This window comes from Ictalurus furcatus, chromosome 12, assembly GCF_023375685.1.
Source record: "Ictalurus furcatus strain D&B chromosome 12, Billie_1.0, whole genome shotgun sequence".
Classification (NCBI taxonomy): domain Eukaryota; kingdom Metazoa; phylum Chordata; class Actinopteri; order Siluriformes; family Ictaluridae; genus Ictalurus; species Ictalurus furcatus.
In genome coordinates this window covers 5,755,134-5,776,720 of record NC_071266.1, presented here as the reverse complement: position 1 = coordinate 5,776,720, position 21,587 = coordinate 5,755,134, and the positions used below count along the sequence as shown (strand labels likewise).

Below are 21,587 nucleotides of genomic sequence, written 5' to 3'. Positions count from 1 at the left end.
GTTTGGTTTTTTTCGTTTTTTTTTTTTTCTTTGTTAAATAACGACACGCTTTAAAAAAAAAAAAAAAAAATCCATTTATTATTGGTGTCGGATTATTATGGAGCGTCCACTGCTTAAGTTACTGTAGAAATGATGACGGTGAATTTACAGTTTTCTACTTTAACTTGAGTGAAGCTGTACTTCAGCTTTAACAGAGTGTTTATTTCGATGAGTAGTACTTGAGTAAAGAACGTGGGTACTTTTTCCCACCCGTGGCTATTGTGCTTTGCATGTGGTCTGTAAATGTCATGCTTATTTTGTCAGCATCCAAATGCTTTCAACTGCCAAATCTGGTGAAGTAAGGATTATTTAGATTGGAGTGTAGTAATCATATCCTGCGAGGTGGGATCCAGTAGCAAGCGGCAGCTCAGAGGTTAATGTCCTACACGAGTGACTTTCTTTTTTTCTTTCTTCTGTATACTTTATCTCCAAGTGTACGAGCCGTTAGAGCTTTATCCCACGGACTGTATTGTTCCTTCAGAGATAATGCTATTCGCTACTATGAGACACTATTTTTTTTATTTAATTTTTTTTACTACAGTTTAAGTATGAAGTTTTTAAGTCTCTAGTCAAAAATGTACTCAAGTGAAAGTCCAAACGTTGCTACTGTTCAATGCACTTAAGTATTAAAACATGTCAAATAAATGTTTTTAACTAATGAAATTCAGTTCGTCATGTTTTTGTGTGAAAAATTAACAGATGTAAACAAGTAATGAAGTTATCAGTAAAGACACTGGCAAAGAACACGCTTCTTTTTATACTCGTCACCGCAGATAACAAACTGGCATGGTTCTTGATTGTTTTTTTAAAATTATTTTAACATTGATGAACTTGATTGGATGCTAAATTGAAAAGTTTCGATGCTAAAATGAGCCCAATCCATTCATACTGTATACACTGACTGGATGAAAAAGTTTTGTTTGTTTGTTTGTTTGTTTTTTTTGTTGTTTTTGGGGAATGTAACTAAATAAGATGTACAATTGTTCCATTTCAATTCAATTCCAATCCATTACTCAAGTAAAGTGTAAATAGGACAAAATAATACTTAAGTATAGTAACGAAGTCTAATTAATCAAGCGTTTTCCACACCTCTGTTCAGCTCTACTTCAGCCGGCCCCTTTAATCCATCCAGTACTATACTGTTGTCCTGTCTTGTTAGTGGGCACCGTCCTGTGCATATATCGTCCTGCGTATTTACACGTCGGTCCTGAAGAAACGCCATTTTCTTCCAAAATGCAGGCGTTAGGGCTCAATGGAGGATTAGAATCCACTTCACTTGACTAGGAATTACTCTAATAATCCAGCTTTTTTTTTTCTTCTCCTTTTCAATCCAGTTTCTCCAGTGTCAACAGCGTATACAATTCCCATGGCATTAAAACATCGAATCAGTTTATTTAAATACACTTGTGATGGGATTCTTGAATTCTGAAACGTCTCTGTTTGTTTTTTTTTGTTTTTTTACAGAGCACGAAACTGTACTAAATGACTAAACGTGCATGGCTAGATAATTATTTGAAAATGAAGCCAAATCTGGATTTCGGGAAAGGATTTCCCGATCGAGAGCTTTGCTCTTCGTGCTTTCTCTGCAGCATGACAAGCTGCCATCACCTTCAAGAGGAAGAAGACAGCAGGGCTGATTAGGCGTGGCTGATAGCAGCTGATGTAGCATAAACGATAACGCAAGCAGAAAATCTTGTTTCGTGGATAGTATTTAAAAACGTTAAAACGAACTACGAACGGATAAAAAGTATGACCTGGCATCCTGTAATGAATTCAAATTGTAATCACGGGCAAAGTGCCATGGCTTTAAGAGAAATAAAACACTTCGGGATGTGCTGATTATCGTTGCTGCCTACTTTGACATGAAAAGTGCAGCTGAACACGGTCAGATACCTCAAACAAGCAAACAGACTGATGCGCTCTTCTCCTCCTCCTCCTCCTCCTCCTCCTCCTCCTCCTCAGTGAAATCACCTGTTTATGTTCGCTCTGTGAGCCCTAATGCTTTATTTACATCCATGAGCTGTCGATCGTGTCATGTTCTCACATGGTGGGGGAATTTCCGTTGCAGTGGTATCACTGTTTGACAGACTCATCAGTTACCAGAGCAAAAAAAACAGCAACAACAACAAAAAAAAACAGTGTGACGTATCCAGACTATATCTTCTGCATCATTCCTCACTGGTGCTTCTGGCCTTGACTATCGTTCTGGCTCTTTGGAGTGTCGTATTAAATCTGGAGAGAGAGTTGTGGACAGGTTTATTGTGTTGCTTGGTGTACTGATTGCTTATGCGCAGGGTGAGGGCTTTTTCAACATGTTAGTTATATAATTTGCACGATTCAAGCGGCTGCTTTATAACTGAAACTCGTCCGTTTTCCGAGACAGGAAGCTGACAGGAAGTTCCACAGCTGTGACTCCTCTGTCCAGGTGTCGATGCCGACCAGTATGAAGGCTGGGCTTGTTTTATCTGGTGCTTTTGTCTTTAGGGGAAAAAGTGCTTTTACGCTGATATACGAAAGCGAAATGTACCCTGTAACCATAACATCGCTCTTCCCACCCCTGGCTAATCATTGCTTACTACCTAGCCTAGCTTACTAACTAGATTAGAATTATTATTATCAGTAAAGTAAACGAAATAAAGATGGGTTTAACTTGGGCGATAAGGAGGTTGCCTTTACTGTCGCTTTGATGGCAGAAAATCAAGAGAATTTGAGTGGCTCGTGCAGCACATCGAGTAATGGTCGCGTTACACCTGCCCTGTGGCTACTTCCCATAGGATTTCATGTAAAACTTGTGCTGGCAGTTGAGGCAAAAAAAAAAATTAATAAAACATGCCTCATGTGAACTCCATAGTTAAATAGGATGGTCCTACACACCATGTTAACCCTGCACACCTGCAGTCGTCTCATTTGTTTATGAACGATTGGCTTTTGATCGGGCATGTCTATTTTTGTTTCTCTCTTAATTCGAAACCTTTTATATCTCTCTGCCCCGCCCCCTGCTCTGTAATCTCTTTGTCCACCTCTTCTTCTTTGACTCCTTTTCTATTTAATTCAGTCTCTCATTTTCTCTCTCTTTCCACCGTTTCTCAAGACCCAAGCCCTCCACCCTCTTCCCCTTTTCCCTTGTTCCTGTCCTCCGTCTCTTGACGTTTTGGTCTTCCTGCATTCCTCCGGCTGATCCCAGGCCAGATGGGGGGATGATTCATCGTCTCCGTATGGGCTGTGATTGAAATTTCAGGCCGCTCGTGTTCCCAGCATATGAGACGGCGCTTGAAGCCACACTGCTGTTTGGGAATGTTGCAGTTCTGAGGAACTATGATGTTCAGTCACTACAGACGAGGAGCTTTCTGATGTCTTTAAGCTATCTGTCTCGTCTGACAGATAACATCTCCTTAAGACGTCTTTTATCAGCACACTCTATCTTTCTGGCTCTGTCTCTCCTTCTCGCCTTTTTTTTTTTTTTTTTTATTTTTTTTTTATATATAAACTTTGTTACTGTCTAACTTGCATTCTTCACCACACACACAGAGCACAGCCAAATCAAGTCACAGAACAGAAGCAGACGCAGCTTCATAAACACACACAGCCCAAAACCCACAGGTCATAACACATACGTTAATATCAGATCAATATGTCTGTGTTGTGAGTGTGTTGGGTGCGTCCATCTCCAGAGGAACAAAGAGCCCCGCTGGTCTTCATTGAATGACATAATTAGCATGTGAAATAGTTTTCGTCTGGAATGGCGTGTGTGAGCAGGGTGGAAGGAAAGCACGTAATGGTCAGTGTACAGGAAGTCCGATAAGAGATGGCGTCAGACGATGACGGCCTCCTGACTCCATGTGTATGTGAGAAGGAGAGAGTAGTGTAGTGTGGGTTTTTGCATGAGACACTATGTGTGTGTGTGTGTATGGACTAGAACAGAACAATGCTGTGAATGAGGCACTCCCGGAGTCTAAACAGAGAGAACAGCCAGAGAGGTGAAGGGCTCATTTCCAGCCGTTATTACCCGGAAACATGGTGGTGATCCTGTGTGTGTGTGTGTGTGTGTGTGTGTGTCAGATTGTCTGGTTTCAAACCCAGACTTAAAAGTGCTTTTGCTTTTGACAACATGGAGGTATTGCCTATGGCACTAATTAGTATTTAACCCTCACCATATTGGACCAATCATGTTCAAAATATCACTAGTTCCATTCAGAAGATGCCAGAAGGACAGCTGTCTTTCTTATTTTGTACAAAGCGTCCCACAGGGAAAAAAAAAAAAAAAAACGCCGCCTACACTGTGCCAGATTAGGGTCAAACGTAACACCATATCTGCTCCGGTTCTACATTGCAGATCTGGTGTCTTTTTACAGTATCCTAATACCGGAACTGGTCCATTTTATGGATCTGCACCAAAACGGAGTTAGAACTGGCCCAGGTTAACAAAAAGCATTGTTAGATCTGGCTTTGTAATGGTGGAGGTCCAAAGATCTGGTGCAAAAGTGGCACAGATCTGGTTCAAACTTGGTACTCGTCCCACAGCCACATCCTATATAATTATTCACGAAACCAAACAAAATCTAAAAGAAATGCATAGGATTAGGTAACTCGGTTAGGTAACTTCTCGACTCGGTTCACTTTCACAAGGCAGCGTTTCAAAGCGTACCCAAATGTGTTTGTGCATGTCACATGTGAGTAAACTGTCCTCTCGTTGGTCAGAGCGTGCCCGTTTATGTTCCAGGGTTCCGCGTAGCAGTCGTCTGTAAAGATGGATAGACGGCAGCTCTGCAAGCTTTTCGTGGCTTTCTTTTTAGCTATAGTTATTATGATTTATCTCATTTATACGTTCAGCTGAGTGATTTAAAGCCCATCTCCTTGATACGCTCACTAAACATCTTGTAAACCTTGGTGTTTTTGAAAGTTCTTCAGAAATATGTTCGTCAGACCAGATTCCAGTGAGGCATTTTACCTTTAACTTTGGTCCAAGTTATACCACGATTCACGTTGCGAGCCGTTGCCAAAGCAAACACGCTTTTTCACTTAACGCAGGTCCCATCATGCATTGCTATACAGGTTGTGTCCGATTGCTTTCTCACCACCAGCGAACCGCTGCAGAGTTCGTTTGCGATCGGGCAACCTGGACGAGGTGGTCGTTCAGCGACCTGATGTTTTGGTCTGGTTCCAAGCACGATTGCCGTGTTCATACATGTCTAAGCGAACTGAATCGAAGGAGAAGACACATCAGGTTCCGAAACAATTGCTCTAAACGAGCCAGGTGTGTGAACGCCCTTAATGACCAGCTCTCACTTCCTAGATTGTGTCTGAATTCCTCCGCATCAGTGACTCATTGCGGATGGTCATCTGTAGACGTTTTTCTTGCCTAGCGTTTGCCGCAGCTTTGGTTGCTGCGGTGTGCTTCTAGCAATGAATTCCTAAATGCTGTGTTTTTGTTTAGGATGTTTTATTGAAGTATTTGCGATCTCTCATTCGGTGTCCTCTGTTCATCAGCACCACGACACAGACTAAGCTTACGTCACATAGTATTATGTGGTATCGAAGCACGAGAATGGTATCAGACCGATATCTGATAGCAGTATCGGTATCGATGAATCCCTACACGAAACCACATACATTTTTTTTTTTCTTTCTTTTTTTTAATGGAAGTTTATAATGTGGAATTATGTGCAGTGCAGCTTTCAGAAGCAAACCATATCTATTATTCAAATACAAATAAAAATGTCATTTAATTAATGGACAAACCTGTGACTGATTTGAGAAACGCTTTGTAATGTATTTTACGATATTAAGATTCATATCATCACCCGTGTTAAAATGTTAGGTAATTATTAGATAGACGACGCCTAATGGAGATCGTATAAGAGTACGAGTATAAGATTTTTAAGCACCAGAATGTCTGCTCTTGACCACAAATTATTCGGCGTTAAAAATCCCTTGCGCACTTCAGATTTCACTTAATCTCTTCCTGCTCTGCTAGGGGGCTCGTTCCACAGATACCGAAACCCATTGTTGAATTCAAAAGCATCAGGTTACACTGCATCTTATGTAACACCTTAACTTATAAATGATTTAATCTTCGAAACAATCATGCGAGACACTGGGCTACTGTACGTTCAGTTATTTCTTTAATCTGATTTTTAGCCTGAGCATTCATTTTGCAAATTACATTTGAGCAAATCTGATATGGCTGATTAGAACGGAGTCAAGTTTGTGCATGTCTACATTGGTTTCCGTAGTAACGGCTCCGGATCACATGATAAATGTAGCTGGAATACAATTGAAAAAGTCAGATTTTATGTGTGTTTAATTTTGGTAACAAAAGCATGTGAAGTAGACTCGTAAGGAACATTTTTTCGGACATACATCGACATCCAAAAGTTAGGAGAAGAACCCTCTTTCCATCCGGTGTCTTTACTAAAAGATTGATAAATGCAGTCCGTTATTAGCTGTGTGTAAATAGGCCAAACGGAAATAAAAATCCCTCCAGTTTTATAAGTTTCAGTAATGCTGAACCATTTTCTTCATACTCCCTCGAGTAATTTTAAAAAGTTTCCACACCCACAAAACTCCATAAAAGGCAACGCTCAGAGCGAGCTGAAAACAACAAAATGATATGATATCTAAACAGTGAAAGAGCACATCCTAAATGTCAGGGATGAATGGCTGGTCTTGTTAGTTTTCACTTGTGTATTTGTTTTGGATTGCTTTTATTTGTCTTTAATATGAAATGATACGAAATTCGCGTGTGATTGAAATCTGTATCCAAAATATGCACAGTCGTGTCAAAAAATAAGTACACCACATGGAAATTGTTGGCTTTTTTGACGTATTTGATTATCTTTGAAATGGTGCCTATTTATAAAGGTGATGCACTCCTGTCAAAATGACACATAAAATGGACATATTTTAGTCATTTTCACAGTTTATATTAACAACAAAAAGCACATCAGTCATACGGAAAAAGTAATCTATCACACCTTCAAATCCATAAAATTAGAATCAGGTGTTCAAGATTGGGTGCCAGTGATTAGAACCTGCTTAGGGAGCGCAGGTGGAACCGGTCTTATTTATACCCGTCTCATAACTAGTGTCGGGTGTTCCCTTTGTTATTGAGGTGTGTGGTGTCATCATGCCAAGATCTAAAGAGTTCTGTAAGGCCTTCAGGAAAAAAAGGTCTGGCAAGGGACTTAAAAAGATCTCCAACTTTATTTGAAATACATCATTCCACTATAAGGAAAATAATGTACAAGTGACGCAGATTTCAAACGACTGCCAATTTGTCCAGGACTGTCCGTCCCAGCAAATTCAGCCCAAGAGCAGACCGTCTGATACAAAAAGGAGTTTCCAAGAACCCCAAAATTTCATCACAGGATCTGCTAGTAAGTCTTGCAACTGTTGGTGTCAAAGTGCATTCTTCTACAATCAGAAACAGATTGCACAAATTTGACCTTAGAGCCCTTGCAAGACCTCAGTTTGCCAATGGGCATATAGGCAAAGACCAGGCCTTTTGGAATAATGTGCTCTGGATAGACAAATCAAAGATAGACTTGTTGTGGCCATACTAACAGCAGACATGATTGACCAAAGCTCATCAGGAGAAGCACCTCATACCAACTGTGAAGCACGGTGGTGGAAATGTTATGGTTTGGGGTTGCTCCGCTGCCTCAGCGAATGGACAGCTTGTATTCATTGATTTAACTATGAATTCTGCATCATATCAAAGAGCGCTTGAAGACAATGTAAGGCCGTCTGTCCGAAAGTAGAAAGTTGAACCAAAAGTGGACCTTTTAAACAGGATCATGATCCTAAGCACACTAGCAAATCCATCAAGGAACGGGTCAAAAAGAAGAAATGAAGGGTTATGGAATGGCCTAGTCAAAGCCCTGATTTGTATTCCATTGAAATGTTGTGGGGGGATTTGAAACGGGCAGTACGTGCAAGAAAACCCTCAAACATCTTGCAACTGGAAGAATATTGCATGGAAGAGTGGTCAAAAATTCCAGCAAACCTGGTGGACAATTATGCAAAACGCCTACAAGAAGTTATTTCTGCTAAAGGGGGCAATACTAGCTTCTGAGGCCAAGGGTGTACTTTTTCCACAGAGGAATATCACATCTTTTGCTATTTCTGTTGAGTAAATGATTGAAATGAGCTAATTGTCCTTGTGATTTTGTTCAAGTACATCAACTTCATTAAGAGGCACTGTTTCAAAGATGATCAAATGTTCGCCTGTCCAAATATGTCAAAAAAGCCAATAATTTCCATGGGGTGTACTTATTTTTTCACATGACTGCATATATAATTGTAATAATTCCTCGCCAGTTATACAATTTGAAACCTAGTAATCGAGGGTCACGTTAGTGAGTGTCCTTATATGTACATTTCCACAAACCCAGCAGCTCTCCTAGGATACGAACATTTTTCTGAACTGAATAGATTTTCATCAATAGCACCACTTTTTAGAAAAGAAAAAATGCTTCTGGGGCATTCCGTCTCAAGTGGTCCAATACTTGCAAAGTTGGTTGCTTGACTGTTTTTAATTTTTTTTTTTAATTTTGTGATAACCTCTGTGGCATTGCAAAACCACAAGGTTTTTTTTTTAAATTGTTTTTTAATTATTTTATTTTACTTGGTTTAATTACGATGGCCATCTTTGTGTCATGGCACACAACAAATTTTTGTTATACAACAAACCTACGGATATTTTACGGAAACCTCGATATCTCGGCTCAGGATGATCCTAGCTCTTTGTGGGGGGACTGATCTCTAGATCACACTACAAGTTACATGTACACACAAACATTTTGCACATTCATGTTCCTTAGACTTAGAACTTCTAAAGTCCAAATATAATTCTCAAGATTGCTCACAGTTCCACTGTTAAGATCGGTTTATAATGGGCAAGGGTTAGGGTTTCAGTCTTAATTTTTTTAGGTGGTACCTAGGTAAGTATAGTGTGCATGCAGAACATTTCAGGTTTGAGTCTTCTCTTCTTCTTCTTTTTTTTTTTTTTTTTAATGGGGCAAGAAAGTGCAATAACCCCCCCCCCCCCCCCCCCCCCCCCTTCAGGTTGAATATCTGTGGTGGGGGACCAGTTACGAACCTGAAATTTTCACAGAAACAAGTCCTCCATAGTAGCATTCGGCTGTAAAAAAAATTGTGAACTTGAGATTGGAGCTAAACTCTGCAGGACAGTCGACCTTGAGGGCCAGATTTGAAGAACCCGCCTGATCTGAGAGATTCAGGTTTCCGTAAACAGCTGTATAACCAGCATTTGTTCTGTGCCATGACACAAAGATGGCCATCTTAGTTAAACCAATTAAAATGAAATAAAAACCTGGTGGCTGTGCAATGTCAATATATTGTGGTAATCACTCAAAAAAAAATTTTTTTTTTTAAAAAATCGTAAAATTAAAAGCAGTTGAGCAACCTGCATTAGACCACTCGAGATGGAATGACCTTTCTGCAAACAATTTACAAATAAATTTGTTCATATCCAGCCTGGTATGAGTCCCAGTTTATTTTAGTATTCTCTGTAAGCCTAATAGTTGCAGATTGAAATTCAGTTCAGAGAATACAGTATTTTGTACAGACAATAGTATCAGTATCGCTTGGCTGGCTTGAATGGACTGGTTAGTATAGCTTTAAAGAAATACATTACCCAAAAATGGCTAATAAAAAAGGAACGCTAGCTAGACATGTGCCAGCTAGTGTTTGCTCATTTTTCTTCTTTTTGTACAGTGTTAGCATTTGAGACGTTTCCAAGTGTTTCCCTCCATTAAAATATTAGTGTCTCCTTTTCCCGGAAAGCTTCAGGTGTGTCAGTTGGTGTTTGCTCTCATGTAATTGGAACATTCCTCTGTAAACAAACTCTTAACCACTCTTAGCTGTGATGATTTAACCTTCTGCTAACTACTGTCTCTATTGACATCCTGGTCTTTGATGCATTTGAGCTACTGTCGAAAGTCATGCGTATCGAGAAAGATGTCTGTTATGACATTCGTAAACAATTCCCCTTTTTGTTCTTTTTGAAAAGCCATTGTTTTTAGCGTTCACATCTCAGAGCAGGCCGAACGTGTTTTTCCAGGTTACATCAGCTTGTCAGCATGGTGGTATTTTACAATGGTGGCAGGACAATGTGTAAGAAATAAAACAAGACAGGGTGTGCTGTTTGAGGAAAATAATCCACGCCAGGGTAGTTTGATGCGGTCCGACATGAAGCAGAGTTACCATTACAACGTCAAAGTTGATTATTTTATTCCTCTTATACCAAAGCAATATGATGATGATGATGATGATGATTTTTTACATTTTTTTATTTATTAAAGACGCATCATACATATGATATTTTATCCAGGATGTTTTTCTTATTAACACCTGACATCAGAGGACTGTACGCTCTTCAAAAAAGTTTGATGCTGAGTACAAATGACAGAATGACCTGGGTATATATGTAAACGTCCTTATCACAGCGTTAAGTAATGACAGGTTGACAGGTTTACGAGTAAAAATTCCTAAAAAGGCTTGCTGACTGAGGCTGTCATTCATCGTGCAATGCATATTTTCAGTATGCATTTTAAGCATTCTTGGTTGAGTGAAACAGCAGTGTGGGAGAGAGGTAAGAAGTTCATCTGTCCATTCATTATTCACCTGGTGTGTGTCAAAGGAAGAAGAACAGTGTTTAACACAGGGTGTCTGCTGCTTGCCTGCAGCAATTTAGCTTAGTGAATCTTGTGGGAAGATTTAGAGTTCACTTCCAAAATGAAGTCTGACATTTGCTGAAATGACTTGTTCACATGCGCTGTTCACACTTGGCCCGTTTATTTTGCTGCATAATATGGAGAAAATACTATACTGTATATAGGAGGGTTTATTTGTTTTGTTTTTTTTAACCTCTTGGCACAAAATACATTTTTCTTTTTGTTCCTTCCTTCCTTATCCACCAAGTAAGAAGTGTAAGAAGTTGTTATTTAAAGCGCACCTATTATGGTTTTGAAACGTGCCTAGTTTTGTTTTAAAGATCTCATGCAATAGATTTACATGCATCCAAGGTCAAAAAGCACTTTAACGTGCTCATAATTTAAATTGAAGCATGACCTTTTTCCTCCCAGTGTCATAAACAACTAGTTCAATGATCCGTTCTAATGGATTCCTCCTAAACTCCTCCTTTCAGAGCGCATACTCTGCTCTGATTGGTCTATCGCTGTCAGTGTGTGTCGGAAAGGAAACGCCCACTACTATAACGAGTGTCGGCTCCATCTGTTCGCGATCCTACGTAGGTTTGTACAGGAAGTAAAGTCTGGAATCAATAACGACTCCTTTCAGCCGTTCAGAATCGGTTCCTTCTTTCGGGAGTCAATAACTCAGTTTGTCGTGCGCTTTGATTTTTTTTAAACGTTGCAGATGTTTTTACATTCACAAACAGCTCTATAACACACTAGGTGAAAGGTAATGTGTTAATTGAAAACCCATAATCGGTGCACTTTAAAGTATTAAAGTACAACCAGTGTGTTGTTCCCCTAGTGTATCTTCTGGATCTTTCTGGATCTCATTTGCATATAAACCCAAACTCATTATTTATGGGTTCTGGCCAACAAGCTAGTATAGTTTCATCATAGACATTTTTAGGTTTCTGCATTTTGTCTCATTTAGCACTTTCCTGCAGTTACGTTCAGTGTAATGTTACCTAGGTCCAACATGAACACTGTTTGCCTTGATATAGTGATTATGGGGTTTTGTAGTTTCATTTGGCTTCCTGCACGCTGATTGTTTATAGTGTAATAATTTGTTTCATTGCCTGTGTAATGGCTCTGTAATTTTAAGTTTCTGTTCTAGACTCCTGGATTTATGGGCACCACTTTTCCTCTGCTACCAGTATCATTTCTGTCTCTTTTTTTGGCATCTGCTGTTTTTCTCCCTGTCAAACACAGCTTATGTGTGGCATCTATTTTCAGCCTCCTTCTCAGTTAAAGGCTGCCGAATGTGTTTGTTTGGCCTCAAGTCAGCCGCAAACCCCAAGGCCAGTGTTGGACGTAGGCACTGGGTCCCCAAGGCACTGGGTGCTGCCAGGAATTCAGGCCATTTAGGATTTTTAGAATGTTCTAGGATTTCAAGTGGTCAAAATGCCATAGCTTGATCATGGGCTCCATGGCTCACCTCCTTGTTATACTTCAAGCCCCATCAGGCCTTACATGGATCTGTCATTTCATTCAGTGGTTCAGCTTTGCTGTGGGACTCATGTTGCAGCTCTGTTCTATGCTTCCTAGCACAGCTCCTCAGTATGTTTCTTTCTGGAGCTCCGTCATGGGCCCTTCGGAGCCTGATGTTGGTCTTTCATGGGTTCAGTGGTCCAGCTTTGATTTGGTCCTCCTAATACAGCTTGATTGTAGACCTCAGGGCTTGTGCAGCTCAATCATAGGCCCATGCAGCCCAATTTTACTTTCATGGCCTCAGTGGTACAGTTTGGTATTATGGCTTTTGGCATAGCTCCATCATGGGCCCATTGGGCTGTGCATGGCTCTATAATGGGTCTAGTGGTGCAGCTCCACCATACTCTTCAAGGACCATCTCTGCATTGGCTCTCTTGTTGCAGCACCACTGTAGGCCTCATGCTCAACCTGTACATTGGGCTTCCTTGCACAATCACATTATGGAACCAGCAGTCCAGCTTTGCATTGGGCCTCTTGGTACAGCTCCACTGTAAGCTTTATATACCATCTCTGCATTGGGCCTCCTAGCACAGTCCCATCATGATCTCATGGACTCACATTGGGCTTCTTGATACAGTTACATTGTAAGGCTCATGGCCCATCGCTGCACTGGGCCTCCTGACATAGCTATGGACCCCATGGTCCTGTTTAGCAAAAAGCCTTCTGGTGCAACACTGTTGTGGGCCCTGTGGTATTTGCTGCAGTTTCCAGTCCACAATTTCACTCCAGTTGGCCTGGCTTTTTACGACCTGCCAGTAGCTGGCTTGATTTGTGGCCGTACTCCTTTGTTTAGAGGCATATAATCATGGATACGAATGCTGTACAGCTTAATTGAAGGCAGTGTTCTGCCATTTGTTTAAAATGTTCGTGTGTGTGTGCAAGTTGATTACAGTCAGAGAGATCACATTTTTTCCCCTGTTCTGATTTTTGACGTGAACATTAACTTTAGCTCTTGATCTGTAGCTGCATAATTTTATGCATTTTACTGCTGTGACATGATTGGCTGATTGGATAACTGCATAAATGAGCAGGTTTACATGTGCTCCTATTAAAGTGGGTGGTGAGTATATATTTGTATGTCTGTGAAAAATCTAAATAAATAAATAAACTTTTGGGTTTATGGGAAACAGGTAGAAAAGCACACATTGATGTATACAAAGGAAAACCTGGTGTGACTCATGCTGTGGGAGTTTTTGCTGGCATGGCTTGGGCCCTCATCTCCAGTTAGAAAGAAGGTCACTCTTGATCACATTTAACCTATGATGACATTCTATCCTGATTGAAGTGGTCTCTTCCAGGATAACTCCGCCCCCACCACAGGGCACAAGTGCTCACTGAATGGTTTGATGAGTATGAAAATAATGTAAATCATATGATATGGCTTCACAGTCACCAGATCACAACCCAGCTGAACACCTGTGGTAGATATTGGACTAATGTGTTAGACAGTGCTCTACACTACCATAATCAAAACAACAATTGAGGGAATATCTTTTGGGGAGAAATGGTGTTCTGTGCTCCAGTACAGTTCCAGAACCTTGTGTAATCTGTCAAATATGCATAGAAGTGGTTCATGGTGGCATGGCAACTTACTTAGACACTTTAATGTTTGTTTTTTTCCCCCCTGTAGTTTGACACCTGTCTTTAGGTTCCAAATTTTGAAGGCTTCCCCATATGCCATTACGCATCCAATCATGAACATTCATTGCTAGGAGTGCGTATAGCATAAACGGTACTTTAATATTCCATAGGTTGTTTCTGTAAACACACAGACATGTTGAGTGAACTCTATACCAGAGTGTCTACGTAAAGTAAAGACACATCTGGTGGTTTAACATATTTAAAGAAGGCCTTAAGTCACACCTGACTTTTTTGTCTCATTAATTATTATTATTATTATTATTATTATTTTATTATGTATGTATTTATTTATTTATTTTTGTTCGGGTAAAGCAAAAATCGAGCGATTTCGAAGGAACGTGGTTGCTCTGAACGGCACGAGGCTTTAAGAAAATAGCCAGGCAAAGTATTAATGTAATTAAAGGATTAACAGAAATAAATATTTCTGTAATATCAGAAGCATGTGATACACATTGTATAAAACATTGATGACCTTTAGGGGCAATTTGCACCATTTGAAGACTGGAATGCCATGTATCTTAACTAGGGAGCCATTTTCAGACCAGCTCTGTGTCCTACATTACACATTCTTGATGAAAACGAGCAACTGCAGCCATCAACAGCCTCCCTTCTGTGGAATTTCTCACCATGTTAGTGCTGCTCCACTCCACATGAGACTCTTCCAGTGGTGTTGGCTTTCTCTTTTACCTCATGGCAAGTCTGGGTCACTGGGTCATGATAGCAGTTGAAACCTGTATAATTTTTTTTTTTTTTTTTTCCCCCCTCCTATGGCCTTTGAAAGGTACAGGTTCCTGGCAAACACCCAGAGGGATCTTTGCTTATCAATGTTCTCAGGCCTGCAGTATCAGCGTTATGTTAGAGCGGCCATGTAATGGATATGGTAGTGGGAGGGGTGTGGCACAGCGTCATAGCAATGGGACTGTGCAAATGCAGGCGTCTGCTCTGAGCAGGGATATTGAGGTGTTTAGCACTCAACGCGTTTGTCCCGTCACTCACATTCTTTAAGAGGTCAAGAGGTCACTGCTCCGGAAGGTTCATGTTACCATGTTTTGCACGGACTCCACCGCTCCACAGGTGCTGCAACCTCATACTTATAAGTGACCTATCTAATATATTATCTTTTCTGCATTATAGTATAATTAGCTTATTATTTAGTGCATTTACCATTGGCCTGCTATTCCAGCAGTTATGTATTATTGGATTTATTATAGTGGTGGATTTCAGCAAAATAAATTAGTTTTATAAAGAGACGTTTGTAACACTGATGTACTGACATATGGACCGGAGCAAAGGTGTCATCTCAGAAGAGAATACAGCAACATTAACAGGACAAACCTTAAATTAGACTTTAGCAGTAGCAGTCTTGGAAAATAAATGTCTCGTACATTGACATGACGACAAACATTCATTTCGAAATAATACATTTTTAAATCTGTTTTTAATACAGATATTTCATACCTAACTACTAAGTTCTTTTTTCAGCAGAGCATGTTTTTTGGGTTGTTTTTTTTTTTTTTTTTTTAAAGTGCTTGCATTCTTAAAAATAGATTTGTAAAATTGGCAAGAGATAAAAATGTAGCTTTGTTCAAATAGGGTCGTGTTCACCTTTAATGGTACACATACTCTGGTGGTATTTGTGACTTCTACAGTCACCATTAACTGATAGCTCAGAGTTCCTGGCAAAGTTCACAGAGAGTTAGGTTTGCCACCTATGCGAAGTATATTTACAGTGTAGGTTTACTTTTATACCGAATATTTTCTTAGTAATTTAACAAATATTAACTTTCCTCGGGTTTTGTCTTGATTCTGCTGTCATTCTCCATAGCACAGATTTAACAGCTATCTACTAGCTAGATAAATCATTAGCTTAAGTAATTAGCAAGCTTAAGCTCTTGCGTTCATGTTTTCCAGTTGACTAGCAACAGTGGTGTCACTTGAACTTGAACCACATGAATGGTGGGTGTGTCCTGTGTTCACAAGATCCATTAGAATGCTGTTCAATTTAAAAAAAAAAAAAAAAAAAAAAAGGATTATAAATGGATAGATCTGTTGTTGGTTTGTTGTTGTTTTTTAAAAAAAATAGAAATTCTAAACATTTTGAGAAATTAACAGCCAATCAGAGTTCTGGAAGTATCAGTTGATCCTCTTTCAGCTCTGCCCAAAATAATTCCTTTGTCCTGTACTTGATAATCATATGCACTATGTAGCACACTACAATAGGGAACAGAACTCAACGACAGGATTTAGTATGCCACATTTGTACCTGATTTTACTCATAAACACTGTCACAAATACCTTGCCATTGGTCCACTATGGTTGTGCCCCAAAGGCTGCACACAACCGTTGAACAGCACTGTGCATTGTGGGTGTTCCGTAATCACTATATCATACCTATTGATAAACCTTACGAGTATTTTATGAGTGCTCTGGATATTCTACACTGTGTTTGAAACATGAATCGGGTGTGGTTTTAGACATACACGAGATGTGTGCCTGTGGATCTAACTCTAACGTTTCGTCCTGTCAAGTTGATAGATTTGCGAAGGGACCCGGTGGCTGTTTTTATGACAAACTTTCCTGTAAACAAGCCATCAACAGAGCAAACAGGCATTCGTAACACGGAACCTGGAGTAACATGGTGTAAAAAAAAAAAAAAACCCCAAAGGAATATAAAAACCAGCTGAAGAACATTTGCACTAAGTGTTTTCATGTGTCATTTTGTAGTCCTGTCTAAAAGCATAATGGATAGTTTCCAGCCCACTTACAGAATCCCACAGTGCACTGTAATAGGTCCAAATAATTCACCCTAGCAGGTTCAGAACACCATTACACACCGACTGCTTGAGTACTTCCTGTGTGACCTACATGGTTGTGGTGTTGTGACCTCTGTTGTTTACTACAGTTCTTTTTCTGCACATGAAATGTTTATTATGCCATATTGTTGTTTTTTTATTATTATTATTATTGTAGAGTCCAATATTGCAGTAACTAATATTAGCTGCATCTTTTTTTTTTTTCTCCGTTTCAGTTCTCTGTGCAAAGAACCTGTCAAAGAAGGACTTCTTCAGTAAGTAACCAGTTTGAAGATTCTGCTGTCATTTAGTCTACAGTCATAAGGAACAGATACTTTCTTATAGCAGATTTTAAAAATAAGTCGTCTCAAAGCGATCTTACAGACATCATGCACAGAGGCCACGACTATTTCAACAGCATGAACACCGAGGTACACTGAGGGAGAGACCTCATGACTCATGATCATCACTGTGCTAAAGGGTTCTGATTTGATCGCGTTTTTTTTTTTAATCATTATTAAATAAATAAATAATATTCGTAAGGAATAAAACCTGATGAAATGTACTGTTCTAGGAAAATAGAACATAATAAGAAAGAGTTACTGATACCACCCTGAAGATTTTTTTTTTTTTCAGCAAATCCTGACATGTTTTATTCCACTTATCCCACAACAATTTTCCAACAGTCCCAAGTTTTATTTGTACAAATACAAGTTTTAAATTATAGAAATGATGGCATGTTAGAATGAGCGCATTTAATTATAAACCTTTAATGTGAATTCCAAACTACTATCGGAACTGCTTTTATAGAAAATTTATCAACACCTTCTAACCAGTCAGGCTTCATAATTCAACAGCGCTGTGGTATAATGGTAATTAAAGGTCTGCTGACATTTGCATGATAGACACTGATCTGAAGTGGTGAGCACGCATTATTGTATAGCTCTGCTTAAGGCTGTCCAAGGTTTGTATCTTTTTAGTTTTCTACAAGTACATACCCAAGTCTTTCAGGGGTCTTCAATCGTATCCACAATGGGCCATGTGGCTTTCATTCCATCCATGCAGAAGCCAAACTATGTTTCACTTGTTTAATCAGTTCATCTTATTCATGAGTCATGACTTTATTCTTCTGTTATCATTCTTTGGTAGAACTATTTGTGTGCTTAGGGTCGTTGTCTTGCTGCATGACAGATGTCCAGACATTATCTTTTAGAATACACTGGTTTACTCCAGAATTCACTGTTCCATCAACGATGGCACGTCGTCCTCGCCCAGATGCAGCAAAACGGGCCCAAACCATGATAGCACCACCACCATATTTCACGGATGTGATAAGGTTCTTATGCTGGAATGCAGTGTTTTCTTTTCTCCAAACATAACACTTCTCATTTAAACCAAAAAGTTCTATTTTGGTCTCATCCGTCCAGAAAATATTTTTTCCAATAGCCTTTTCCACGTGATTGTCCGCAAACTGTAGATGGACAGCAATGTTATTTTTGGAGAGCAGTGGCTTTCTCCTTGCAACCCTGCCATGCACACCATTGTTGTTCAGTGTTCTCCTGATGGTGGACTCATGAACATTAGCCAATGTGAGAGAGACCTTTAGTTGCTTAGAAGTTACCCTGGGTTCCTTTGTGACCTCACGGACTATTACACATCTTACTCTTGGAGTGATCTTTGTTGATGATCACTCCTGAGGAGGGTAATAATGGTCTTGAATTCCCTCCATTTATAGACAGTCTGTCTGACTGTGGATTGGTGGAGTCCAGTCTCTTTGGAGATGGTTTTATAACCTTTTCCAGTCTGATTCACCATCAACAACTCTTTCCGAGTTCCTCAGAAATCTCCACTGTTTGTGCCATGATACACTTCCACAAACATGTGTCGTGAAGATCAGGCTTTGATAGATCCCTGTTCTTGAAATAAAACCGGGTTCTCACTCACACCTGATTTTAATCCCATTGATTGAAAACACCTGACTCTAATTTCACCTTCAAATTAACTGCTAATCCTAGAGGCACATACTTTTGGCACTCACATATATGTAATATTGGATCATTTTCTCCAACAAATATATGACCAAGTGTAATAATTTTGTATTGTTTACTTAACTGGGTTCTCTTTATCTACTTTTAGGACTTGTGTGAAAATCTGATGATGTTTTCGGTCATATTTATGCAAATATATAGAAAATTCAAAAGGATTCACAAACAGAGGAAGACCCACATACTGTGATGGGTGCGTTGGTCTGGTGTCCCCAAACTTTTAACCTTAGAGTACTTGCTTCAAGTTATATTCTGAAGATGCCTCATATCACATATCAGACATAGTCTATTTACATATTTAAGCTTGTGAAGAGGAACTATGTTATCTGCAATAATATACAGCTTTCCAGTACAATTCTGGTCCTGGTTTGTGAATTCACCCTGTAATCCCTTGTGTGGAAGAACAACGTTTGTTACCTTAATGTTACAAATACTTGGAGAAGCCTTGTTCGTTTAAAGATTTACAGTGTGTCATGAGTCTGTGACATTACTGAAGAACTGGACACCGACCGAGACATTTTGTTAACTACATAAGCCTCCACAGCTTGAGGGCAAAACTTAAAAAAAGCATCTTTGTTTTGATTAAACGTCTACATTTCGGCTAACAGGAACATTTTTGAATTCTTGCTGAATGCTTCCTTCTTCCTAAATTTCTGAAAAGACTTCCCCCGTTTCTGCCGGAATCACTAGCAAATTTGGGCTGTGTTTGACCGTTAATTTATACGCCCACCTAACATGGCATCCAGGTAAATGTGACTAAATAGGTCTGACCTGTACCAAGATGCGCATGCTTCTAGTCTCATAGCCTGAGGTAAACCACACTTAAACATACACCGTGAAAGATATGCTCATTACTTTAGTTTCTCAGTGAGGGAGTTCTCACTTATGAGTCACAAAGAATCTGTGGAATGTGGATGGAGTTCTCGGTAATAGTTTTAACTGCACGTCAGCTTCTACGTAATCAGTTATTACCTATATTTACCTACGTTTTATTACCTGCTTTTACATCTAGAGCTGGTGCAACTATTTAAAGAATGTATTACCAGTGCTTACCGCAAGTGCGGTCGATTAGCAAATACATATTTAAAGCTTCTATTGTTTTCCGTTCGAGCTAGAAGAGCAGTTCTGGCTGTAATTCAGATGTTTATGTTAATGCACTCATTCTAATACTTGATCGTTTCTATAGTACCTACACGGGTAATTGTAATAATAAGCAGATTAAGAAAACGGATTATTTAACAAAGAAAATGTTTGATATGGTGAGGGCTTTTGTAAGAAGACATTTTTTTTTATTTTATTGCATTTTATTTTGTTTAACCATATGTGAAAGCTGTCTTTGTAAAGTTTTCTGGCATTGGAGAGTCATGAGGACAGAGTAATTTCCATTTTTTTCCCCATTTAACTTCAAGAGAAAGAGAGACTGGTGAGGGAACAACTGTTTATAGCTGCTAGAATGTAAGTGTTAACAGGAAAACATTTGTCTTGTGAACATTCCATAATATTAATTGTAACTATAAGTGGTTAAAAAGCACAATGTGTTGTTTGTTAACGAATTAAAAAATGCATTCGTTGCTGTGATTATAAGGTGATTAAAACAGTCGTGCTGTTGGGGTTGTAAGAGTTAAATCTGCTTCTCGTCGGGACACATCACACCACCCTGTCATGCTTTACTCCTTAAATAGGATAAGGCAATATCAAGCTTGAAATTAGTCAAATGTATACAGTGGATATAAATAGTCTACAAACTCTTGTTAAAATGTCAGATTTTTGTGATGTAAAAAAAAAATTAAACCAAGATAAATCATGTCATAAGCTTTTTTTTGTGCCTTTACTGTGAAATTTCAACCTATTAATTAAACAATAGGAATCTTTTTTTTTTTTTAGGGGGGGGGTAGGTGTGTACAATAACCTGGTTGCATAAGTGTGCACACCCCTAAGCTAATACTTAGTTGAAGCATCTTTAGATTTTATCACAGCATTCAATCTTTTTGGGTAAGAGTCAATCAGTTTGTCACATCTTGATTTAGTAATATTTTTTGCAAAAACACTCTAAGTCGGTCACATTAGCTGGGCATCTCCTATGCACATCTCCGGTGCACTCCTGTCTTCAGGTCAACCCACAGATATTTGATTGGGTTTAGGTCTGGACTCTAGCTGGGCATTTTCCAAAACCTTGGACTTGTTTTGGTGAAGCCATTCCTTTGTTGATCTGGAGCTTTGCTTTGGGTCGTTGTCATGCCGAAAGGTGAAATTTCTCTTCGTTTTTAGTGTTTTAGCAGAAGCCTTAAGGTCTTGCGCCAAAATTGACTGGTATTTGGAGCTATTCATTATTCTCTCCACCCCGATTAAAGCCCCAGATCCAGCTGAAGAAAAACAGCCCCAAAGTATGATGCTGCCATCACCATGCTTCCCCATGGGAATGGTGTTATTTTAGAGATTTTTTTGTGACAAACATAGCTTTTAGTATTATGGCCATAAAGTTCAACTTTGGACTTGGACCCGAACACATTATTCCACATGGTTTGGGGATTTTTAAATTTATTTATTTATTTATTTATTTATAATAAAAAAAAATTTTGTTTAAAAAAGGTTTCCGTCTTGCCACCCTACCCCATAGCCCAGAGATATGAAGAATTCTGGAGGTTTTTGTCACATGTAGGGAGCAACTAGTACTTGCCAGAAATTGCTGCAATTATTTGAACGCTGTAGGCGTCTTAGCAGACTCCCTGACTAGTTTTCTCCTGATCTTCTCATCAATTTTTAAGGAACGTCCTGTTCTTAGTAGTGTCACTGTCGTGCCATATTTTCTTCACTTGTTGATTTGTCTTTACAGTGTTCCATGGTATATCCACTGCCTTGGAAAT

The 21,587-nt window shown here is 39.3% G+C and overlaps 1 protein-coding gene across 1 annotated transcript in view; it reads left to right on the top strand.

Annotated features, from left to right (window-relative positions):
• LOC128615504 (E3 ubiquitin-protein ligase SMURF2) overlaps nucleotides 1-21,587 on the top strand; it is an 86,550-nt gene that overhangs the window by 15,849 nt on the left and 49,114 nt on the right. Inside the window, exon 2 of the mRNA XM_053637660.1 lies at nucleotides 16,915-16,953. Within this exon, the coding sequence (XP_053493635.1) occupies nucleotides 16,915-16,953 (39 nt within the window). The remainder of the gene's footprint in view (nucleotides 1-16,914; nucleotides 16,954-21,587) is intronic.